The 26,520-nt window shown below is 44.9% G+C and overlaps 1 protein-coding gene across 3 annotated transcripts in view; it reads right to left on the reverse strand.

Annotated features, from left to right (window-relative positions):
* Window positions 1–11,195: 11,195 nt before the first annotated feature.
* LOC140717289 (uncharacterized) overlaps window positions 11,196–26,520 on the reverse strand; it is a 165,807-nt gene continuing 150,482 nt past the window's right edge. For 2 of the 3 annotated variants that reach the window (XM_073030734.1, XM_073030727.1), the window contains 3 exons: window positions 19,449–19,544; window positions 12,473–12,519; window positions 11,196–11,964 (listed from right to left, as the gene is read on the reverse strand). In XM_073030734.1, coding sequence (XP_072886835.1) covers window positions 11,887–11,964; window positions 12,473–12,519; window positions 19,449–19,544 — 221 coding nt within the window. In that variant the 3' untranslated portion in view covers window positions 11,196–11,886. Of the gene's footprint in view, window positions 11,965–12,472; window positions 12,520–19,448; window positions 19,545–20,410; window positions 22,302–26,520 lie in introns of those variants that run through there. The other variant, XM_073030742.1, reaches the window with a different exon arrangement.

A 26,520-nucleotide genomic window follows, 5' to 3' on the forward strand; every position in this document is an offset into this window, starting at 1 on the left:
ACTCAGCAGACCAGGCAGCATCTGTGGAAAAAAAAAAGTCGACATTTTGGGCCAAGACCCATTGGCAGGACTGGAGAAAAAATGCTGAGGAGTAGATTTAAAAGGTGGGGGAGAGCAGAGAGAAACACAATGTGATAGGTGAAACCGGGAGGGGCAGTGATGAAGTTAAGAGCTGGGAAGTTGATTGGTGAAAGAGATACAGGGCTGGAGAAGGGGAAGTCCAATAAGAGAGGACAGAAACTTTGACTGTTTGCCCAGTTATTTAAACATTACACTGCCACTACATTTATGAAGTGTGAAATCACCTCGGAACTCATACATTTCTTGTACAGTTTTGCTGTGTGCTAGCAATATATAAACTGAATTTGAATTCATTTTATTACTTACATCCTTCATATACATGAGGAGAAAAATCTTTACACTACATCTCCATCTAAATGTGCAATGTGCAATTTATAGTAATTTGTAAAAAATAGTATGTACAACACGACATAAATATAACATCAAAATACCATTGTAACAGCGTGAATTAATCCATCTGACGTCCTGGTGGAAGAAGCAGCCCAGAGCCTGTTGGTCCTGACTTTTATGCTGTGGTACTGTTTCCCGGAGAGTAGCAGCAAACAGTTTGTGGTCGGGGTGACTCAGGTCCCCAACTATCCTTTGAGCCCTCTCTACACACCTTCGCACCTTTCTTTGTAAATGTCCTGAACAGTGGGAAGTTCACTTCTCCAGATGCACTGAGCCTTCTGCACCACTCTCTGCAGACTCCTGCGACTGAGGGAAGTACAGTTCCCTTACCAGGCAGTGATGGAGCCTGTCAGGATGCTCTCAGTCATACCCCTGTAGAAAGTCTTTAGGATTTGGGGGCCCATACCAAACTTCTTCAACCATCTGTTGTTTTTTATTTACCACACAGCCGGTATGTACAGACCACATGAGATCCTCAGTGATGTGTATGCTGAGGAACTTAAAGCTGTACACCCTCTCAACCCTAGATCCATTGATGTTATAGGGGTGAGCCTGTCTCCATTCCTCCTGTAGTCCACAACCAGCTTCTTTGTTTTTGTGACATTGAGGGAAATGTTGTTTTCTTGACATCACTGTGTCAGGGTGATGACTTCTTCTCTGTAGGCTGCCTTGGTATTATTGGAGATTAGGTCAAATCAGACACAAGCCTAAGGTTTACAAGTGAAATCTAAAGCACAATAATAAGGAAATTGGTGAGAATCTTTATCCACGCTTTCTCAGTCCAACTGGATTTTTGTATCTGGTTCTGGACAGCTCAATCTGGATAGATGTCCTGTCTTTGGACAGGATGGTGAGGGATTTACTGGAACGGTGCCAGGATTTGAAGACTCCAGTAATGTGGAATATTTTTGCATCTCTGCAGCGCAGGAAGCTGGGAGAGTGAAGCGTGTTCATATTGTCTCTGGAGGAGAGATTGTCCCTAATACCCGGGGACAATGTGGGGTGTGTGTCAGTAAAACTCACAGCACATTCTCATATTCTGGGATTCACTGGATGAAAATCCAATGGAAACAGATTCAGGACACACTTCCAATGTGGTTTAATGTACACTCAGCATTCACAGAACTCTGAAGAAAGAACAAGGCCACGAGACTAATTTAATATCAATAATAAACGTCCCTCACTGTTGTGATGGCCCAGTGGCCTCTTGTATATAATCAAGCTGTGATTCTATCACATTAGAACTGGGATACTAACTGGGTGAAATGGCCCAGGGAGACATGGTTTTGCGAAAACTTGTTGTTGAGTACGAGGTTCACTCTTAAAGTTGACCATCTTATTCAGTTCTTATAGGAAGCAATGCATGTTGCAAAACATTTCAAACATATTTTAAAAACCATAAATTAATATTTGGATGTCAGAGTGGAGATATGTCTCTACCATCCACTCATCTGTAGGTCACTCTTGGGCAAGATTTAGCACCTGCTTAGTCCCCAGGTCAGGGTCAGGTGAAGCCATGGGAACGGGTGGTGGGTGGTCATACAAGCAGCTGGTACAAATCACAAATCCTGGTTATTCGACCACTGACACCAAGCAGACAATCTCTGAAGTGTATTGATAATAGCTGAGGGCACCTGTGTTGTAAACGCACTGCTCAGAAGAAGGCAATAATAAAGCATTTCCATAGAAAAAATTGCCAAGAACATCATAGTCATGGAAATACCATGATCACCCTCATTGTACAACACACACGTAATGAAAAATGAATGAAAATAATATCACTGAATGAGAAGGAGGAGCTAAAGTCAGATGTATCAGTATTATCAGCATTATAGTGGAGTAAATGGATCTACAGAGGCATGAGAGAGGTGTTGGCCAGAATTGATTAGAAAAGAACACGGGTGGGGATAACTGCAGAGCAGGAATGCCTGGAATCTCTGGAAGCAATTCGGAAGGCACAGAAAATAGTCATCCCAAAAAGGAAGAAGTACGCGAAAGGAAAGCTGTCACAACTGTGGCAAACAAAAGAAGTTAAAACCAACATAAAAGCCAAAGAGAGGGCATATAATAGAGCAAAAATTAGTAGGAAGTTATGGTATTGGCAAGTTTTTAAAAACCAACAGAAGGCAACTATTAAAAGTCATTAAGAAGGTAAAAGTGGAATATGAAAGGAAGCTAGCCAATAATATTAAAGAGGATACCAAAAGTTTCTTCAGATACATGAAGTGTAAAAGGGATGCGAGAGTGGATATCAGACCATTGGAAAATGATGCTGGACAGGTAGTAATGTGGGACAAAGGATTGGCGGACAAACTGAATAAGTATTTTGCATCAATCTTCACTCGCAGTATGGTGGAAGTTCCAGGTGTCAGGGATCATGAAGTGTGTGAAGTTACCATTACTAGAGAGAAGGTTCTTGGAATACTGAAAGGACTGATAGGAAAATATGGAGTTATAAAGGTGAAAGCCCACTCAAAATTATCTCCTGAGGGGAATAAGAAAGCTGATGAATTAGCGAAGCAAGGTGTGTTAAATGGGCAGGAACGGCAGCCGCAGACTGGGGAGATGGGAAGGCAGTAGGAACAAAAGGTTAAGGTTAAGGATTTAACCAAGGAGCTGAAGTGGAAGGGTCTTGGACTAATTTACAGATCGATTATGTTGGATACATGTCATCCCACCCCAGGAGGGAACAAAGATATTCTTGTAGGGATAGATACCTTCACCAAGTGGATGGAAGCTTTCGCGACTAGGACAAACATGACCAATGCCACTGCAAAATCTTATTGGAAAGGGTCTTTACTGACTGGGGATTATCTCAGAGTATTGAATCGGATCAAGCCACACATTCTACTGCCCTGAAAATGAAAGATGTCATGGCACTTTTAGGGATCAAGCAGAGATTTCATATACCCTATAGACCACAGCTTAGTCACCTCTAAACTCATACATTTCTTGTACAGTTTTGCTGTGTGCTAGCAATATATTAACAATACTTAGAAATTCATAAACAGAAAACCCTTTACACTACATCTCCATCTAAATGTGCAATATCTATCCATGGCCTCCTCTATTGTCAAAATGAATCCAAATTCAGGTTGGAGGAACAACATCTTATATACCGGCTGGGTAGCCTCCAACCTGATGGCATGAACATTGACTTCTCTAACTTCCGTTAATGCCCCTCCTCCCCATCTTACCCCATCCCTGACATATTTAGTTGTTTGCCTGTTCTCCATCTCCCTCTGGTGCTCCCCCCCCCCCATTCTTTCTCCCGAAGCCTCCCGTCCCATGATCCTTTCCCTTCTCCAGCTCTGTATCACTTTCGCCAATCACCTTTCCAGCTCTTCCACCTAAGAGCTGTGAGAGTCTGTAGGCTTATAGTAGACATCAGTAGATAGGCTGTCTCCAGAGATGGAGACACCTTTCCAGCTCTTAGCCTGGCTGACATCCCCAGGGCCAGTGCTGCAACGGAAACATGTGAGGGGCAATAAATACTCCCCGCTGGTCGAGAGGGTTCACCTTTTACATGCGAACCCCCAGTATGCCTACGTGGTCTTACCTGATGGGCGGGAGGACACGGTCTGCAGGAGCAGCAGACCACTACCCCGAACACTCCACGGTAACTATGAACCCTGTACCCAAGGTGACACTGCGCACACTGAGCCCTACACAGACTCCTCACGACACTCCTATACCGGGCGTCTCGCACACGCATATACCAGGCGCCTCGCACACACGTGAGGGATCACTGATGCCTAGTGGGCTGACACTTCCAGTCAGGCCAGAACCAGCACAACCTCCGTCTCCGGTGCAATCACCACCGGCACCTGTGCAATCACCACCACCTGCACCTGCGCAATCACCTCCGGCACCTGTGCAATCACCACCACCGGCACCTGTGCAATCACCACCAGCACCTGTGCAATCACCACCACCAGCATCTGTGCAATCACCACCGGCACCTGTGCAATCACCACCACCGGCACCTGTGCAATCACCACCACCGGCACCTGTGCAATCACCACCGGCACCTGTGCAATCACCACCACCTGCACCTGTGCAATCACCACCGGCACCTGTGCAATCACAGCCGGTGCTACGTAGATCGCAGCAACAGATTCGACCACCTGATAGACTTAACCTGTAAATATACTTGTAAGAAACTTCGCCCCATGGGGACTCTCTTTTAAAACAAAGGGGGGGTGAATGTGGTGAACTACATATACCTGTCTGGACACGCCCCCCCCCCCCCCACTGACTGCTCCTGTGGCTCCTCCCACGGACCCCGGTATGAAGGCGATTGGAGACACCGCCCCAGCCTCAGTCTCCAGGATGTAGTGTGGTGGTCAATTGCTGCTTGTTCTTTCTTCCGCCCATATAAAAACCTATATCTCACCTCATGTCTCCAAGAGTTATTGATGGTGCATCAATTTTATTGGCTGTAAGTTTGGATTTCCAGCATCTGCAGATTTCCTCATGTTTGCCCTCAAGCCAGACTCAGCTTCCTCATCAGATACCTTGCCCCATCCCCAAAATCTTCACCAGTGGCTCGACAGTCAGGATAGCTGTCCCTGAGTGATACCACCAATGCCAACCTCCAACATGTCCCGGCAGGATGCAAGACTGTCCTGTCTGAAGAGTGCTACAGATGGCAGTGCAGCCAGGTCCTAAAGAAGCTGATGGAGATCCTAATGACCTGAAGGCAGGATGGGAGATGCAGCCTTTCCCCAGTGAGACAACAACTCATCTCATTTATTAAAGCTGGTAAGAGCGCTGAATGCACCCGCCCGAGAGCTACTTCAGGCCTTCTCTCCACAGGCATGAAGTGGAACATGAGGGCAGATCTTGGCAGACAGCTACAGTTCCCATTGGCAGTCACCACCACATCTCTCTGCCCAGACATAGTACTGTGCTCCATGGCTGTCAAGACATTTCCTCTCATTGTTTTAATCATCCCATGGGAGGAAGAAGTGGAAGCTGCCCAGGACAAAAAGAGGCTGATGTATTTAGACCTGGCAGCTGAGTGTAAGGAAACTGGCTGGAGGACCATCACTACCCTGAGGAGGTCGGATGCTGAGGCTTCATTGGTGCATTAAAACAAAATTACTCCACAATATGGTAGTGACTGGAGCAAGGCTCAGGAGGGCCACCAGAGTTGGCTGATATTGAACTCATTGAAAGCTGCAGAGGATGGCAGGGAGATAGTCTCTGTCACTGCTCTGCCACCAAGAGATGTACCAGGGCTAAGGGAGCAAAACATCAATGAATGGTTGTCCCTGGGTGATAACCCTGCAGTGCAGTTAGAGGTAAGGAAGGCAGCAATGCCACGCATGAAACATCTTCCTGTAGATCTTACTGTCTTAGTATTTCAGATGCTAACCTTTGAGTAAACAAATTAACTTCATTATTTCATTGGCGCTAGCCCTTCAATTTATCATTGATTTAAATTATAGTTTGTAATGTTAAGTGCTGTGTGTGACAATATGGTCATGGTTGAATGACAATAAACAAACTATGTTTGAAAGCATTAGGTTTGAGCTTCAGTAACACAGTTTCTGCATTTACTTTTCACATTCTTTCACTTTTGCATGACTGAGTAAGTTTTCCAATTCATTATTTATGTCCTGTTATTACAAGTAGGAATTCACCTTGGAACTCATGCATTCCTTGTACAGTTATGGAAATTGGGTGGTTTTGTACACAACACAATGAAAACATGGCATTGGATAGAGCTTTGGACAGTGAAGAACGGTTAGAAAGAAAATTTACCTTTTGCTGTTTGCTAGCAATATATCGACAGCACTCAGAAATTCATTAAAATGATCTTAAAATGACAGACACAAACCTGAGGTTTACAAATGAAATCTAAAGCACAATAATCAGGAAATCGGTGTTGAATCTTTATCCACGCTTGCTGGGTCCAACTGGATTTTTGTGTCTTGTTCTGGACAAGTCATTCTAGGATATATGTCCTGGCTTTGATGGGATATCGAGGGACTTATTTATCCTGTCTTGCTCCTGATCAGAGTTCCATCCCCCCCGCAAACATTCTTGCAAGGATATTGACTCCTCTCTGGTTTTAGTCTGCGGGTTGCCTTCATCCACAGAAGAGATCCTAATGACCCAAGAACTTGACCCTCTGCACCCTGTTCCAGCTCCTCAGCCATGAATTCATCTGGCCTATTTTTCCATTTCTTACCTTACTTGGTGTCCCAATTATCATATTCTATAGTCCAAATTATGAAGACAAGCATGGCATATACAGGCTTCTCTATGCTATCAGCCAATATTCCCTCTTTAAGAGAACTATAAACTTGGAACTTTGCCTCCAACTTCCACTCAGCCATTAAATTCACTTTCAATGTCTATTTAGGAATCAGATGGCAGAGGGGGAAGAAGCTGTTTCTGAATCGCTGAGTGTGTGCATTCAGGCTCCTGTATCTCCTACCAAATGGCAACAGCAAGAAAAGGCCTGGCTGCTGGAGGTCCTTTCCAACGGATGCTGCCCTCCTGAGACACCGCTCCTTGAAGGTGTCCTGGGTACTTTGTAGGCTGGTAACCATGATGGAGTCGATTAAATTTACAATCCTCTGCAGCTTCTTTTGGTCCTGTGCAGTAGTCTTCCCCCCTCCCCCCCATACCAGACAGTGATGCAGCCTGTCAGAATGCTCTCCACAGTACATCTGTAGAAGTTTTTGAATGTATTTGTTGACATACCAAATCTCTTCAAACTCTTAATGAAGTATAGCCGTTGTCTTTCTTTCTTCATAACTGCATTGATATGTTGGGTCTAGGTTAGATCCTCAGAGATCTTGACACCCAGGAACTTGAAACTGCTGACTCTCTCCACTTCTGATCCCTCTATGAGGATTGGTATGTGTTCTTTCATTTTACTCTTCCAGAAGTCCACAATCAGCTCTTTTGTCTTGACATTGAGTGCCACTGTATCCAGAAAGCCTTGCCTGTCAGGTGACAACACTGCCCTCAGCTGGTCGGAAGACACACCACATGCCAGTCAACATTTCACCCCTCCCAACTAATCAATGCACACTTAACCATTGGCAACCTTAAATTGATTAACCCATCTAGCACCAAGCAGTTGGCCCCCCAGTGAATCACCAGGGCTGGACTGTCCAGCCCCCTGACCTAGAAAGGGTGCTACATGTGCTTGGCTTGCTCTCTTTTTGCCATCCTTCAGGGTCCACCCTGCTTCTCTCCAGGCTGAAGACTGCAGAACAGCGCTGGATACACGTGACGAGCAGTCTATTGAATAGGATTTTGGGAGCGTTTATTGTTGTCCCTGTAGCAGGGAGCCGTGCCTGCCCATAGTCAAGGTGTGGCGGATATCGTAGTTACTTTTCCCTTGTATGTGCACCTGTACTCTGTCCCCACACCATTTTCTTGTGTATTGTACTGCCAAACCGACTTTTCCCACGCTCATCTATTCTAAGCACATTTATGCAAATATTATAGCTGCTTGTGTTGTTCCCAAGCTTTTCTCCCCTTGTAAATAAACTCCTTATTATTAAAAGTGTGTGTCTAAAGTCCTTGCCTTTGAGACCCAAAGAATCTGTCTCATTTCCATCACAACATTTGGTGCTGCAAGCAGGGTCTCCTAGATCTTGGCTGGACACAGAGCATAAGGGAGGAATGTTCTGGAACAAGGGGAAGAAAGCCAGTGCAGGCACCCAGAATAAGATCCCTGGGTGGGCTGACGAAAGGGAGGGATTTGAGAGCCTGGCCAGCCTGCTGGCAGAACACGGGAAGCCAGTGGACCGGTCGGAGCAGTTAGACCCCAGTGGTGAGAAGCTGGGTCACCACGTGGTCTCCCTCCTTAAGGAATCAGGGTTCCCCAAAGCCAAGGGGAGTCAAAGGGGTGCCTTCTGGTTGTTTGCGTCCCTGCCGAGATGCCAGGTCAGGATTACCGACCACATTCGGCACTTATGTGGTCAGAAGGACAAGGAGCTGGAAAAGTTCCGGCAGCGCTGCTGCACGCTGTGGGAGGCAGCACAAGCTGCCCGGACCCGAGCCGAGGAGCTCGGGGTCAGAGGAACTGAGGCCGCCTGCAGGCTCACACAACTGCTGCACGCTGCGGGAGGCAGCACAAGCTGCCCAGAGCCGAGCCGAGGAGCTCGGGGTCAGGGGAACTGAGGCCGCCTGCAGGCTCACACAACTGCTGCACGCTGCGGGAGGCAGCACAAGCTGCCCAGACCCGAGCCAAGGAGCTCGGGGTCAGGGGAACTGAGGCCGCCTGCAGGCTCACACAACTGCTGCACGCTGCGGGAGGCAGCACAAGCTGCCCAGAGCCGAGCCGAGGAGCTCGGGGTCAGGGGAACTGAGGCCGCCTGCAGGCTCACACAACTGCTGCACGCTGCGGGAGGCAGCACAAGCTGCCCAGAGCCGAGCCGAGGAGCTCGGGGTCAGGGGAACTGAGGCCGCCTGCAGGCTCACACAACTGCAGCAGGCGTGGGCAGCCCGTCTGTCTGGCTGGCAACCGGACCCGCTAAAGATTCGAGCCCTGGTCCAGCGCGGCGACAAGCTGGGAGATAGGGATATCTGGCTGGACAGCAATGAGGAGGGGTTGCCTGAGGAGCCTAGGTCCCAACACCACCCTTCCCCCTGCTCACCCGAGCTCCAATATGCCCGACCCGTCACCACGCGGCCCCAGGTTCACCACAGGGAGGAAAGGGGGGGGCCCTCATTACATAAGTCAAGCCTTTCCCCCAGTTCCAGGACCCTGTTCCAGACATCCCCAAGGTAAAACACTCCCCAGTTGAGGGGAACATCCCCATGTTCTATGAGACCCAAAGAATCTGTTTCATTTCCATCACAACAGGGAGTCTACATTACACTCCCTGGTGCCCGACCATTCAAAGGAGTTCCATGGAAATGATTCCGGGATTGAATGGCTTTTCATAGGAAGAGCATTTGATGGAGCCGGGCCTGTATTCATGAGAATTCAGAAGAATGAGGGGTGTCCTTATTGAAACCTATCAAATGGTGAAAGGCCTTGATAAAGTGAATGATGTGAGGATGTTTTCTTTGTTGGGGGAGTCTACGACCAGAGGACATAGCCTCAGAATAGAGGGGTGTCCTTTTAGAATGGAGGTGAGGAGGAATTTCTTTAGCCAGAGAGTGGTACATCTGTGGAATTTGGTGCCAAAGACAGCTGTGGAGGCCAAGACTTTATGTATATTTAAAACAGAGGTTGATGGATTCTTGATAGGTCAGGTCAAGAAGGGATACGGGGAGAAGGCAGGAGACTGGGGCTGAGGAAAAATGGATCAGCCAGGATGAAATGGTAGAGCAGACCCAGTTGGCCAAATGGCCTAATTCTCCTCCAATATATGTTCTTATGCTCTTTCCTGACAGAATGGCACTGACCCCAAATTCCCCTCACTCCAACCACTGACCCTCAAACCGTCGATCAGAGGCAGTGAACAAGTTTTGTTTGAGGAAATCAATTAATAAAGCCATAGCAACACACACCACTGCTATCTGTAAGGAATTTGTACCTTCACCCGTGACCACGTGGGTTTCCTCCGGATGCTCCAGAATCCTCCCACTGTCCAAAGACTTACTGGTTGGTAGGTTAATTAGCCATTGTAAATTGTCCTGTGATAAGGCTAGGGCTAAATTGGGGAGTTGCCATGTGCCAATGCCAGAAGAGATTGTTCCACACCATATCTCATTAATTTGAAATATAATTGAAATAAAAACTGCTGGAGGAACTTGGCAGAATCTATGGAAATGCACAAACTGTCCATGTTTTGGGCCAAGACTGTTCTTCAGGGTGTTTTGTTCATTTTCATAGATGCTGCCCAATCTGCTGAGTTCCTCCAGCATTTTGAGTGTATTGCTCTGGATTTCCAGCATCTTCTCTTCTGTTGAAAACAAAGCCACAGGCACTGGAAATCTAAAACAGAAATGTTGTACATACTCATCAGATATAAGGTCTTTAACCTGAAATATAACTCTGTCCCTGACCTCAGTCCATCACTCAGCAACAGTTGGCAGGTTAATTGGCCATTGTAAATTGTCCCATAGTTAGGCTAAATTGGGGGCTGCTAGGTAGCGTGGTTTGAAGGGCTGGAACGGTCAGTTCTTAATAAATAAATGATCACACTGACACTGACACTTTACTCAGGAGTGTGAGTGGACCAATGGGTGTTCATCGATCAGAATGGACTGGTCCTACTTTCAGTGAACTGGGGAATCCCAGCCATACTGCTGGCTGGATTTCAGTGCTGTAACTGCAGTGGAACAGCTTGGCTGCAGACACTGACAGTTGTGTGGTTCAAGTCTTCATTACTGTCACCCGTTGTCCTCAGATCTCAGGGCTTTCACTGTATCCAATGCATCCTGACATCACAGGCAGGGAGAGGAACTGGCTAAAGACTCGGTTCTGATTCTGGGATCTCAGGAGGAGGGTGAAACAGATCTTCCTGTGCTGGTTTATTTTATCCCTCCTTCACCACTGCTGCATTTGTCTCCTGCCTCGTGGAGACAGAGGGAAGGATCTCATTCGGTGGCTCAGCCCCACTTTCTTTCTGGTTCTCTGTGTGTGGGGGATCTGAACCCACAAACTCCTGACTCAGATACAAGTGAGCTGCTCTCGGGCCACGGCCATTGCTGTCAGACGATGGCTCAGCAAGATCCCAGATCCACTCGCTGTGACATCATCAGTCTGGATGAGTAGCTGATCCCAATAAAGAATTATCACCATCAGCAAAACAGAATTTAATCAGCAATGATTATTTAATCAACAATGGCATATAAAGAGGCATCAGTTAACATGCTTAAAATACAAATGTATACTTATATATAGAGTATAGGATTAAAATATCCCCAAATCACCCTCCAATACAACATTCAAACTCAGAGTTTTATTGCAGTTTCACAGCTCACTGTACAGAAATGGGAGGGATTTTGTGAGGAAATGCTGTACCTGGTATTAGTACTGGGGAAAATCACAATCTTTACGGGATTTCTGATGACAGCATTAGTGTAACAGTTAGAGTAGTTTTAATATTTGCAGAAAATGGAGTTGGATCTCTGTTTAATTTCTGATCGGCCAAGAATACGACCATCAAAAATTGTGCCTCTGAAAAATCCATCACCTTTATTGATAAGCTAATAAATCCCTTACATAGGATTAAACTGATTAATAGGCTACATACTTCATGTGCTAATACTTAGTCAAAGAGAACAGAAAAAGGTGATAAATCGTTAGTTTAGATGACATATCACAATCTGCCAATGAGTGGGAATGAAACAACTACTACAAAAAGTTACAGCTGCAGAGCACCATGTTCCCACTGTTGGAGGGAAGGATTTTCCAGGCTCCAGTCTACAGCAGGGACACAGAACCTGCCCTCACAGTCACCTCTGGAACTGAAGGCTGCCGTGTCCCTTCTAACTGACCGGATGATTTTCAGCTTCAGTTTCACGACCTGGTCTGAGAATTTGTAATTCTTGCATTTCTCCATGATCCTAAAATGGACAGAATGTGTTTATTATAGATGATGACAAATCTTCACTTTGTTCACTGAGATAAAGATGGGACAGAGTGATAGGCAGGGTGGGGGGAGGGGTGTGGGACAGGACAGGGGAGGGGAGTGGGACGAGGGAGAGGCAGAGGTGACTAATTGGACATAACTGATGTTACAAAGGGGTCAGACAGAGACAACCACTTTCTGCAGAACCAGACACAGACTGGGAGAAATGGTAAATATCTATAATAGTGTCCAAACACGAATGTCATGAAACACTAAGGGATACTGTCCATTAAATTAAATTTAACCAGATATTATCGACAGTAACAGAGATCATGATTCCCACTAACCCATGTGTCAATAAATGAGAGAGAGTGTCATTATAAATACAGCAGGAAGATTCCAGTGAGTTTATACATGTGTGAATTGAGAGAGGGAGAAATAACAGTGAATTTACAAACTATTTAAACACAAGAAAACTGCAGGAATTTATATGAACAAAATACCTGTTCTATTTCAGCACAGTTGTCCTCATTAGTTCCTTTGTTTCTGCCTGTAATGAATGAAATAATCCCTTATAAATTCTAGATGAATGATATACATTGTTGAAGCTTATTTGTTGCTATTTTAACCGACCATTTATTCACGGCTGAGTCACAGATTTGTACAGCACAGAAACAGGCCCTTTGGCCCATCTCATCATGCTGTGTATTTTGCCCATTGACACTAATCCCATTTGTCCATGAGGTCCATACCCTTCTAAACCATGCCTATTTAAATGCCTTTCTAAATCCTTCTTGTAATATTAAACATAACATGTCCTCCTCTGTCAGTGTGTTCCAGATGTCAATCATTCTTTGTTTAAAAATCCCACACATCTCCTTCAAAACTCCTTCCTCTCAGTTTAAACCCAAAAGTTGTTTTTGATACCCCTGCCATACCATCGGAAATGATTTTCACTCTCTACCCCATCTATGCCTTTCACAACCTTGTATACTTCTAAAGGTCACTCCTCAGCTGCCTTCACTCCAGGGAAACCAAGCCCAGCTGATGCGATCTCTCCCCAGAACCAAACTCCTCCAATCCAGCAACATCCTGGCGATTCTCCTCTGCACTCTCTCCAGTGCAACCACATCCTTCCTGTAGTGTTGTGACCAGAACTACACACAGTTCTGAGAAGAGATCGCAGGAGCATTAGCTATGATCTTCGAATCCTCTTTGGCTACAGGGGAAGTGCCGGAGGACTGGAGAATGGCAAATATAGTTCCCTTGTTTAAAAAAGGTAATAGGGAGAAACCTGGGAACTATAGACCAGTGAGTCTTACATCAGTGGTCTGCAAACTATTGGAAAGGATTCTTAAGGATAGGATCTACTAGCATTTGGAGAAGTACAGTCTACTCATGGATAGTCAACATGGCTTTGTGAAGGGAATATTGTGCCTCATGAGCCTGATTGAGTTTTTTGAAGAGGTAACAAAGAAATTGATGAGGGTAGGGCAGTGGATGTGGTCTACATGGACTTTAGCAAAGCATTTGACAGGGTCCCTCATGAGAGACTCATCCAGAAAGTCATCAGGCATGGGATAAGTGGAAGCTTGGCTGTTTGGATAAAAAATTGGCTTAAAGCAAGAAAGCAGAGGGTAGTTGTGGAAGGGAAGTATTCTGCCTGGAGGTCGGTGACTAGTATAGTTGATAGGGTAGTTAAAAAGGCCTATGGGATGCTAGGCTTCGTTAATGGGGGATTGAGTTCAAGAGTAGAGAGGTCATGTTGCAACTCTACAAATCTCTGGTGAGACCGCACTTGTGTTCAATTGTATTGTGTTCAGTTCTGGTCACCTCATTATAGGAAGCATGTGGAAGCTATGGAGAGGGTGCAGAGGAGATTTAGCAGGATGTTGCCTGGTTTGGAAAACAAGTCATTTGAAGCAAGGTTAACAGAGCTGGGACTTTTCTCTTTGGAGCGTAGAAGAATGAGAGGGGACTTAATAGAGGTATACAAGATTATGAGAGGCATAGATAGGGTGGATAGTCAGTACCTGTTTCCCAGGGCACCAATAACAAACACCAGAGGGCATATGTACAAAATTATGGGAGGGAGGTTTAGGGGAGACATCAGGGGTAAGTTTTTTATACAAAGGGCTGTGAGTGCCTGGAATGACTTGCCAGGGATGGTGGTGGAGGCTAAAACATTAGGGGTATTTAAGAACCTCTTGGACAGGCACATGGATGAAAGAAAAATGGAGGGTTATGGGGTAGTGTGGGTTTCGTACATTTTAAGGATTATATGGGTCGGCACAACATGGAGGGCTGAAGGGCCTGTACTGTGCTGTAGTGTTCTATGGTTCTATGGTCTCTGGTTTAGTACTCCCAGTGTGGCCTATCCAGTGTTTTGTAAAGTTGCAATGTAGAATCATAGAGAATACAGCACGGGTACAGGCCCTTCAGCCCAACCAGTCCATGCTGACCACATTGTTCTCCCAGCACGGAACAATTTACTGTATTTGTCCCATATCCCTCCAAGCACTGTCCCTGAATGTACCGATCCAAGTATTTCCCACATGAAAAGATTGTACTTCCCACAACCACTTCCTCTGGCAGTTCATTCCATCTACTCACCAACCTCTGTGTGAAAATGTTGCTCCTCAGATCCCTGTTAAATCTTTCCCCTCTCACCCTAAATCTCTGCCTCATGTTTTGGGCTCCCCTCCCTGGGGAAGGCTGATTCCATCCAACTTATCTATGTTTCTCATTATTTTAAAAATGTCTACAAGGCCTCATTCCCCCATGTTCCAATCCATAAAGACTTCGCCTGGCCAACCTTTCCCTATAACTCTAGTCTTGGCAATATCCTCGTAAATCTTTACTGCACATTTTAGTTTAATTACATCTTTCCTGTAACAGGCTGAACAAAACTGTACACAGTACTCCAAGTGTGGCCTTACTAATGACTTATACAACAGCAGCATAATGTCCCAACTCCTCTACTCAATGTCCTGACTGAAGATGGTCAGCATGCTAAATGCCCTTTTCACCACCCTGTCTACCTGTGACACCACTTTCAATGAACGATGTACTTGTACTCCGAGGTCTCTCTGTTCCATTACACTCCCTGGTACCCGACCATTCAGAGTTCAAGTCCTACACTGGTTTGACTTTCCAAAATGCATCCTATAACTTATACTTATGTATCCAGTACTTTATTCAATAGAGAGAATTTGCAGAAGGTCTGAGGGAAGGCTTTTTAGAACAGCTTGTTGTTGAGCCCACTAGGGAAACAGCTGCGCTGGATTGGGTGCTGTGCAATGATCCGGAGGTGATAGGAGAGCTTAGGGTTAAGAAACCCTTAGGGAACAGTGATCAAAATATGATTGAGTTCTCAATGAAATTTGACAGTGGAAAATAAAATCCAATGACTCAGTATTTCAGTGGAATAAAGAAATTAGAATGGCATGAGAGGGGAACTGTCCGAGGTTGACTGGAATGGGACATTTGCAGGAAGGACGTCAGAGCAGCAATGGCTGGAGATTCTGCGAAAAATGAGGGAAGTGCAAGGGAGATGTATTCCAAATCAGAAGAAAGTTTCAAAGGGAAGAAGGACACTACCGTGGCTGACAAGTGAAGTCAGAGCTAGTGGGAAGTTAAAGGATTGGGGAGCTTTTAAAAACTTGCAGAAGGAAACTAAGAGGGTCATTCAGAAGGATAAATTATGAGAGGAAGCTGGTGACTAATATCAAAGAAGATACTAAAAGCTTTTTTAAGTATATAAAGAGTAAAAGAGTTGAGGGTAGACATAGGACTAATACAAAATGATGCTGGAGATATTGTAATGAGAGATGCAGAGATGGCAGAGGAACTAAATGCGTATTTGCATCAGTCTTCACAGTGGAAAATGTCTGCTGTATACCGCACATTCAAGAGTGTCAGGGAAGTGAAGTTTGTGCAGTGGAAATTACGACTGAGAAGGTGCTCAGGAAGCTTAATGATCTGAGGGTGGATGAATTTCCTGGACCTGATGGAATGCACCCTTGGGTTCTGAGGGAAGTTGCTGGAGAGATTGTGGAGGCATTAATGATGATCTTTCAAGAATTGATAGATTCTGGGATTGTACTAGATGTCTGGAAAATTGCAAATGTTACTCCGCTATTTAAGAAGGGTGGGAGGCAGCGGAGAGGAAATTATAGACCTGTTAGCCTGACATCAATGGTTGGGAAGTTGTTGAAATCGATTGTTAGGGATGAGATTATGGAGTACCTTGAGGCACATGACAAGATAGGCCAAAGCTAGCATGGTTTCCCGAAAGGAAAATCCCGCCTGACAAACCTACTGCAATTATTTGAGGAAATTACAAGCAGGGTAGACAAAGGAGATGCAGTGGACGTGGTGTTTTAGAACAGCTTATTTTACTATTTTACAAAGATATACTGACATTGGAGAGGGTTCAGAGAAGATTCCAGGAATGATTTCAGGAATGAAAGGATTACCGTATGAGCGAAATTTGGCAGCTCTTGGGCTGTATTCCCTGGAGTTCAGGAGAAGGAGGGGGGGGTCTCATAGAAACATTCTGAATGTCTAAAGGCCTGAACAGATTAGATATGGTGAAGGTGTTTCCCATGGTAGCAGATTCTAGGACAAGAGGGCATGACTTCAGGATTGAACGACGTCCTTTTAGAAATGAGAGCAGAAAAGTTACTTTAGTCAGAGGGTGGTAAACCTGTGGAATTTGTTGCCATGAGCAGCTGTGTGTCATTGGGTTATTTAAAGCTGAGATAGATAGGTTCTTCATTAGCCAGGGCATCAAAGAGTATGGATTGAGAGCAAGGGAGTGGGGATGACTGGATGAATTGGATCAGCCCATGATTAAATGGTGGAGCAGACTCGATGGGCCGAATGGCCTACTTCTGCTCCTATATCTTATGGTCTTATTGTCTCTATGGAAATCTATTTGCCACTTCTCAGCCCACTTAGGATTAGGATCACTGTGTAATCAACGATAACCTTCTTCACTATCATCAACATCTCCTCATTTTGTGTCACCTTGATACTTGCTGACCAAGCCTCGTGTACTCACATCTAAATCATTCTGTAAATAACAAATAACAAATGCCCCTCCTCCCCTTCTTACCCCATCCCTGATATATCTAGTTGTTAGTTTTTTTCTCTCTCTCTGCCCATTCTCCATCTCCCTCTGGTGCTCCCCTCCCCCTTTCTTTCTCCCTAGGCCTCCCATTCCATGATCCTTCCCCTTCTCCAGCTCTGTATCACTTTCGCCAATCACCTTTCCAGCTCTTAGCTTCATCCCACCCCCTCTGGTCTTTTCCTATCATTTTGCATTTCCCCCTCCCCCTCCTACTTTCAAATCTCATAGTATCTTTCCTTTCAGTTAGTCCTGATGAAGGGTCTCGGCCCGAAACATCGACAGTGCTTCTTCCTATAGATTCTGCCTGGCCTGCTGTGTTCCACCAGCATTTTGTGTGTGTTGGTTGAAACAATGGGTCTACATGGACAAGCAGGTTTGTGGATTTTAGGTAGGAGTTTGAAACGGGAGGTGCGGGGTGTGGGAACTATGACATTGGTGGCAGTGGATAGGAGATCCCCAGCATCAATAAGGTTGGTGATGGTGTGGGAGACAATGGCCTGGTGTTCCGTTGTGGGATCCTGTTCCAGGGGTAAGTAAGAGGAGATGACTGAGAGTTTGAACACTCTCTGATTCCTACCTCCGAAAAGATTTTGAATTCACCCAGATAGTTCTCTCTGGATTCCATGGCACTCACCTTCCTGATGTGCCTACAATGTGGGACTTTGAAGGCTTTACAAAGGTCAAGGAGACAGGATCAACTGTCCTACTGTCATCGACAATTTAGGTAATGTCTTCATAGAAAACAAAACACAGAAAACCTACAGCACAATACATACACTTCAGCCCACAAAGCTGTGCCGAACATGTCCTTACCCACAGCCCTCTATTTTACTAAGCTCCATGTACCTATCCAGCAGTCTCTTAAAAGACCCTATCATTTCCATTTCCACCACCGCCGCCTATAGCCATTCCACACATTCACCACTCTCTGTGTAAAAAACCATACCCCTGACATCTCCTCTGTACCTACTTACAAGCACCTTAAAACTATGCCCTCTCGTGCTAGCCATTTCAGCCCTGGGAAAAAGCCTCTGACTATCCACATGATCAATGCCTAGTAACATGAGGAAATGAACTGAAGCAGCAGAGATGTGGATTTTGAGGAGGATACAAAGAATATCATGGAGAAAATGAATATCTAATGAGGATGTCATGAACAGAGCAAGCACAAAAAGAGAAATAATGTATGAGATCATGAAAAGGCAACGTAATTTCATTGGACATGTGATTAGGAAAGAGGAGTTAGAATGCACAGTAATTATGGGAAAGATTGAAGGGAAGAAAGCAAGAGGAAGGCAAAGACAAATGATGATGGAGACAGCAGCCAGAGAACTGGAAATGAATACCAATGAATTGATCCACTTGACCCGAAACAGGAGTGTGTGGGCCTTGGCTGTCAAAGCTCAATCTGGGCTTGGCACCTGATGATGATGATGATGACTGCAGATGCCCAACCCCAATTTCAACTCTACAAGATGCATGACCTTGTACTTGTCAGAATTAAGTTCCATTTGCTAATGCTCTATCCAACTTTCCATCTGATCCATATTCAAATGCAGACATGGATAACATACCACAACACCACTAATTCTCGTGTCATCTGTAAACTTACCAGTCATATCTCCTACACTCACAACTAAGTCATTAATATATATCACAAAGTGCAGAAGTCCTGGAACCATTCACTACTGTACACAAGTAGGTGTAGACTTCAAATCAGAAAAAAAAACATTTTTCCAACACGACCTCTGCCTTCTGTCACCAAGCTGATTTTGGATCCCTTTAGCTGCATCACCTTGGATCCCAGGTGTGTTAGCCTCCTGGATCAGCTTCTCATGTGGGACCATGTCAAATGACTTACTAAAGTCGACATGGAGAACATCTTTCACATTGCCTTCATCAATCTTTTTTGCCAACTCCCCAGATTAAAGAGATTGGGTTTCCCTGACTCTGGGCCTTACTGACAATCCACAATCAGATTCCCACATTTCCAATTATACTCAACTCCCATGACTGAGAATTCTCTCCAATGATTTCCCTGCAGGCACAGAAAGAAATCACCTGAACTCAAGCAGAGGTTCTGGACTTCCACACTCCAGCAGGAGTCTCAAACCCCTTCAGCTCACCTTTTTTGATAGTCCAACATCTCTGTGAACTTCCAACAGAATGCAGCAAAACCTGGGCCAGATCTGTTCCAATTGACAGTAGCCAGTTGGGACAGAGTTGATAACGTTCTGGGGATTCCCCACAACTGTTCCCTTTAGAAGCTGAAGTGATGGTGTGACCAGGGGAAAATTTTCACAGTGAATGAGTTCTTTAGAAAATGCTTTGATTTTGATACTTACTGCAAACTGGAAAGTATCTGGATAATGTTGTCACAACTGTGACTGCTGATAGAGTGAATATGATCCACATTGAAATGCTGGTCTTGAAGTTTTTTTCTGAAATGTACAGAAGTGAACCCACTGAGTAAATTCACACTGATTCTCCACACCCACTCCCTGTTTAAAAGTACATTTAACACCGTCATATGTCCAATGGTATTTATGAAACAAAGCAATGTTAATCAAAACTACCGTAGATGTCGGATTATAAGCCGCTACTTTTTTCCCACATTTTGAACAGCTTTGAACACTGCGGCCTTTACTACGGTGCGGCTAATGCATGGTTTTTTTTCATGCCGCCAAAAACATTTTGCCTCGTAACAGTAGACCAATAAAATTGATGAGTAGTTCACAGAGGTCCAATGAAATTGTACGATAAATCAAGCGCACTTTCACAATTAAATTATTGTAAATCAGTCATTTGTACTCACCCTCATCAACATGGAAAACACTCGAAGAAAAGCATTGTGCTGCCTTTATGGCAGTTATTTAGTTTATAATATTTTCGCTTAGTAATTCATTTGTTAGTTAAAGTTAGAAGTGTTTTAAGTATATTTGTTTTCTGTACTACATCCCGGGATGCTATGACGTCACACCCGGTTTTGCCGCGTCTTGTGGGAAAATGCCGGTTTGCGATAAACGGGAAGGCGGGGGGCGAGCGGCGGAGCCAAAACGCTGCTTTTAAGTTAAAGGCGATCAATAACTTTTCCTGGTAGGCTGCAGTATATATATTTTTTACCAGTCGTTAGGAGATATTGGAATGTTGTTCAGTAAAAAAGTATACGCAACGTATATTTAAAAGTAGCCGCATTACAGGCACGGTTCGAAAAAAAGCATTTGCAATATGTATTTGTTTATGTTACCATATGGATTTAATTAAAAGTTAAAAAATCCTCACGTGTAATATCTTTCTGTGTAAATATCTCATATTACAACGTGGGACACCTGCGGCCGAAAATCCGGTGCGGCCGAAAATCCGGTGCGGCCTGTACAAGTACAAAATTGATTTTATTTCTAAAATTAGAGCCAGCGGCTTTTAATCAGGTGCACTCTGTAGTGCGAAATCTACGGTAAGTAAATTTATTATCAAAGTTTGTATATGTCACCATTTACTAACCTAAGATTCACTTTCTTGCAGGCATTCACAGCAGAACAGAGAAATACAATAGAATCAGTGAATAACTACACAAAGACAGACAAGTAGCCAATTCAAAATAAGCACGAGTTGCAGAGTCCTTGTGAGTCCATAGTTTGTGGCATCAGTTTGGAACTGAGGTGAGTGAAGTTATCCACGCTGATTCAGGAGCCTGATGGTTGAGTGGTAATAACCTTTCCTGAAGCTGGTCATGTGGGACGTAAGTTTCCTGTACTTCCTACTCAATGGCAGCATTGAGAGGAGAGCACGGGCTTGATGGTGAGGGTTCTAGGTGATGGACGGTGGGGGCTCTATGCGATTGATGCTGCTTTCTTGTGGCAGCGCTCCTAGCTGTGCTCAGTGGTGGAGAGGGCTTTGTCTGTGACGGACCAGGCTGTGCCCATGACTTTTTTCCAGACTTCTCCATTCTTAGACATTGATGTTTCCATACCAGCCCAAGATGCAACCAGTCAGGATACTCTCTACTGTGCATCAAAGTTTTAGATGACGTGCTGAATCTTTGCAAACTCCTAAGGAAGTCAAGGAGCTGCCATGCCTTCTTTGTGATGGCACCTACATGCTGGTCCTGATGTGATAAAACCAGGAATTTAACGTTATTGACCCTCTCCACCTTTATTCCCTTAAGGGAGACTGGCACATGCACCACCAGATGATGTAATCAATAATCAGCTCTTTTCTTTTGCTGATGCTGAGTGAGAGGATGTTGTTGTGGCACAATTCAACCAAGTTTTCAATCTCCCTCCTATATGCTGATTCATTACCACCTGTAATTTGGCCAACAGCAGTGGTGTCAGGAGCAAACCTATAAATGTCATTGGAGTTGTGCTTAACCTCACAGTCATAAGTGTAAAGCGAGTAGAAAAGGGGTTAAGCACACAGCCTTGTGGTCACATGTGCTGATGGTGATGGTGGAGAAGATGTTGTTCACAATCTGTACTGACTGGGGTCAGCAAGTGAGGAAATCAAGGATCCAGTTGTGAAAGGAGGTATTGAGGTCTAGGTCTCGGAACTGCTGATTAGTTTCGAGAGGATGATAGTGATGAATGCTGAGTTGTAGTCAATGAACAGCATCCTGATGTATGCATCTTCATTGCCCAGATATTCCAGGGCTGAGTGGAGAGCCAATGAAATGGCATCTGCCTTTGACTGGCTGTGACTCTCATTGAATTGAAGTGAATTCAAGTCACTTCTCAGGCAGGAGTTGGTATGTTTCATAACCAGCCTCTCAAAGCACACCATCACAGTGGATATAAGTGCTACTGGATGATAGTCATTCAGGCAGGTCACTACGTTCTTGTTGAGCACCGGTGTGATTGAAGCATGTTTGAAACACGTGGGTACTTCAGACTGCTGAAGCGAGAGGTTGAAGATGTAAGTAAACACTCCTGCCTGTTGATCAGAACAGGTCTTCTGCACTCGGACAGGTACAGTCTGGGCCAGATGTTTTCCATGGGTTCACCCTTGTGAAGGTGCTCTCACGATGGCGACAGAGACTAAAATCACAGGGTTGTCAGAGGCTGTGGGATCTTGTGAAGGTGACTGTTGGTCAAAGTGAGCAGAGTCACCTTATGGTCATTTATGTTGCTTGGTTTTGCTTTGTAGGAGGTGATGGCCTCTAAGATCTGTCACAGCTCTCAAGCATCCTGGCCATGCAGCATCTATGGCAAAGAGCAAACAGTCGATAGGTCCTGATAGAAACATAGAAACATAGAAAATAGGTGCAGGAGTAGGCCATTCGGCCCTTCGAGTCTGCACCGCCATTCAGTATGATCATGGATCATCCAATTCAGAACCCTGTACGTGCTTTCTCTCCATACCCCCTGATCCCTTTAGCCACAAGGGCCATATCTAACTTCCTCTTAAATATAACCAATGAACTGGCCTCAACTGTTTCCTGTGGCAAAGAATTCCACAGTTTCACCACTCTCTGTGTGAAGAAGTTTTTCCTCATCTCGGTCCTAAAAGGCTTTCCCTTTATCCTTAAACTGTGACCCCTTGTTCTGGACTTCCCCAACATTGGAAACAATCTTCCTGCATCTAGCCTGTCCAATCCCTTTAGAATTTTATATGTTTCAATAAGATCCCCCCTCAATCTTCTAAATTCCAGTGAGTATAAGCCTAGTCGATCCTGTCTTTCTTCATATGAAAGTCCTGCCATCCCAGGAATCAATCTGGTGAACCTTCTTTGTATTCCCTCTATGGCATGAATGTCTTTCCTCAGATTAGGGGACCAAAACTGCACACAATACTCTAGGTGCGGTCTCACCAAGGCCTTGTACAATGGCAGGAGAACCTCCCTGCTCCTGTACTCAAATCCTTTTGCTATGAATGCCAACATACCATTTGCCTTTTTCACCATCTGCTGTACCTGCATGCCCACCTTCAATGACTGGTGTACAATGACACCCAGGTCTCGTTGCACCTCCCCTTTTCCTTATCGGCCACCGTTCAGATAATAAACTGTTTTCCTGTTCTTGCAACCAAAGTGGATAACCTAATATTTATCTACATTAAATTGCATCTGCCATGAATTTGCCCACTCACCTAACCTATCCAAGTCACCCTGCATCCTGCATCCTCTTAACATCTTCCTCACAGCTAACACTGCCGCCCAGCTTCGTGTCATTTGTCCATCACACACACACACCACCCCGACTGGTTCCCCTCTCCCACTCCTCCATCTGTCCATCACACACACACACACCACACTGACTGGTTCCCCTCTCCCACTCCTCCATCTGTCTATCACTTACACACCATCTCCATCCCTCTGGTACTAGCCATATTCTCTATTTCAGACCATTTGAAAAGTCTCAACTCAAAATAGCGATTGACCATTCCCTGCAAGATGCTGTGAGAACATCTGAGTTTCTCCAGCATCTTGTATGTGTTGGGTGAGACCTCACCCTTCTGTGTCATATAGTCCCACCAAAGAGAATGAGAACATAAGAACATACGAAATAGGAGGAGGCGTCGGCCATTTGGCCTGTCGAGCCTGCTCCGTCACTCAATAAGATCACCACTGATCTGGCCATGGATTCATCGCCACCTGCCTGACTTTTCCCCTTAACCCTTAATTCCCCTAATATGTAAAAGTCTATCTAATCTTGACTTAAATAAATTTACTGAGGTAGCCTCCACTGCTTCATTGGCAAGGAATTCCACAGATGTACCACTCTCCGGGAAAAGTCTTCCTCCTCATCTCCATCTTTGCTTCAGTTTTCAAGGGTAAAAATACCCTGGCAATTATGGGGATGACTTACAGCAGACTGAAACGTTTGAGCATATTTTCATTAAGAAAGAGGATGTGCCAGAGCTTTTGTAAAGCATTAAGTTTGATAAGTCACCGGGACCAGATCAGGTATACCCCAGGCTACTGTGGGTAGTGAGGGAGGAGATTGCTCAGCCTGTTGCGATGATCATTGTATCATTAATAGGGACGGAAGATGTACCGGAGGACTGGATGTTTACAAATGTTTTTCCCTTGTTCAAGAAAGTGAGTAGAGATAACCCAAGAAATTATAGACCAGTGAGTCTCAATTCAGTGGTGGGCAAGTTGTTGGAGAAGATCCTGAGAGGCAGGATTTGTGAGTCTTTGAAGAGACATAATCTGATTAGGGACAGTCAGCATGGCTTTGTCAAGGGCAGGTTGTGCCTTACGAGCCTGATTGAATTCTTTGAGCATTTAACAAACACATTGATGAAGATAGAGCAGTGGATGTAGTGCTTATGGATTTCATTTCAGTATTTGATAAGGTTCCCCATGCAAGGATCCTTCAGAAAGAAAGGAGGCATGGGATCCAAGGGGACATTGCTTTGTGGACACCAGAACTGGCTTGCCTCAGAAGGCAAATGGTCGTTGTAGATGGTTTGTATTCTGCATTGGGTTTCGTGACCAGTGGTGTTCTGCAAGGATCTGTTCTGTTCTCTTTGTGATTTCTATAAAGGACCTGGATGAAGAAGTAGGAGGATGGGTTAGTAAGTTTGCTGATGATACTGAAGTTGGGGGTGTTGTGAATAGTCTGGAGTGTTGTCAAATTTGAAGATAGAATATTATATTAATGGTAAGACTCTTGGCAGTGTGGAGAATCTGACAAATCTTGAGGTCCGTGTCCAGAGGACACTGAAAGCTTCTGCGCAGGTTGACAGTGTCGTTAAGAAGGCGTATGGTGTGTTGGAATTCATCACCGTGGCACTGAATTCAAAAGCCGTCACGTAACATTACGGCGATACAAGACCTTTGTCAGACCCCACTTGGAGTACTGTGTACATTTCTGGTCACCTCACCACAGGAAGGATGTGGATACTGTAGAGAGAGTGCAGAGGAGATTTACAAGGATGTTACCTGGATTGGAGGGTGTACCGTATGAGAATAGGTTGAGTGCACTTGCCCTTTTCCCCTTGGAGCGAGACGTGACCTGATAAAGGTGTATAAGATGATGAAGGGCATTAATCGTGTGGATAACCAGAGGATTTTTGCCAGGGCTGAAATGGCTAACATGAGGGGGCATAGATTGAAGATGCTTGGAAGCAGGTACCGAGGGGATGTCAGGGGTAAGTTTTCCCCACAGCGGGTGGTGGGTGCATGGAATGCACTGCCGGCTGTGATGGTGGAAGCGGATACAACAGGGTCTTTTAAGAGCCTCTTAGATAGACACATAGAGGTTAGAAAAATAGAGGGCTATGCGCTAGAGAAATTCTAGGCAGTTTCTAGAGTAGGTTACATGTTCGGCACAACTTTGTGGGCCAAAGGGCCTGTGATGTGCTGTAGGTTTCTATGTTCTATGTAAATCTACTCCCCCAAATCTTAAGGCTATGTCCAATACTTCTTGTCTCACCTACCAGTGGAAACAACTTTCCTGCCTCTAACTTATCCTTATAAGTTTCCATAAGATCTCCTCGCATTCTTCTGAATTCCAGCGAGTACAATCCCAGGCGACTCAATCTCTCCGCATAGTCTAACCTCCTCATCTCTGGAATCAACCTGGTGAACCTCCTCTGCACTGTCTCCAATGCCGGTATATCATTCTTAGAGTAAGGAGACCAGAACTGCACACAGTACTCCAGGTGCGGCCTCACCAGTACCCTGTACAGTTGCAGCATAACCTCCCTGCTCTTAAATTCAATCCCTCTAGCAATGAAGGCCAACATTCTATTTGCCTTCTTGATAGCCTACTGTACCTGCCAACCAACCTTTTGTGATTCATGCAGAAGTACTCCCAAGTCCCTCTGTACAGCAGCATGTTGCAATATTTTACAGTTTAAATAATAAAATGTTCTTTCATTTTTCCTTCTAAAGTGGTTGACCTTGAATTTACCAACATTGTATCCATCTGCAAGACCCATCCCCACTCATTTAACTTATCTATATCTCCCTCCAGACTCTCTGTATCTTCTGCACAATTTGCTTTTGCACTCAATTTAGTATCATCAGCAAACTTAGATACATTACACTCAGTCCCCTCTTCCAGATCTTTAAGATATATCATGAGCAGTTCCGGGCCCAGCCCCGACCCCTGTGGCACACCACTCACCAGTCATTGCCAACCGGAGTAACACTCATGTATCCCAACTCTCCGCTTTCTATTAGCTGACCAATTCTCAATCTATGCTAATACATCACCCCCAACTCTATGAATCCTTATCATATGACGGTCTGTTATGTGGTACCTTATCGAATGCCTTCTGGAAATCCAAGTAAATAATGTCCATCTGTTCCCCTCTATTCACTGCGTTCATTATATCCTCAAAGATCTCCAGTAAGTTTGTCAAACAGGACCTGCCTTTACTGAATCCATGCTGCATCTGCCTGATGGATTCATTTCTTTCCAGATGCCTCGCTATTTCTTCTTTAATGATAGCTTCAAGCATTTTCCC

The sequence above is a fragment of the Hemitrygon akajei genome, chromosome 2 (assembly GCF_048418815.1).
Source record: "Hemitrygon akajei chromosome 2, sHemAka1.3, whole genome shotgun sequence".
NCBI classification, from domain to species: Eukaryota; Metazoa; Chordata; class Chondrichthyes; order Myliobatiformes; family Dasyatidae; genus Hemitrygon; species Hemitrygon akajei.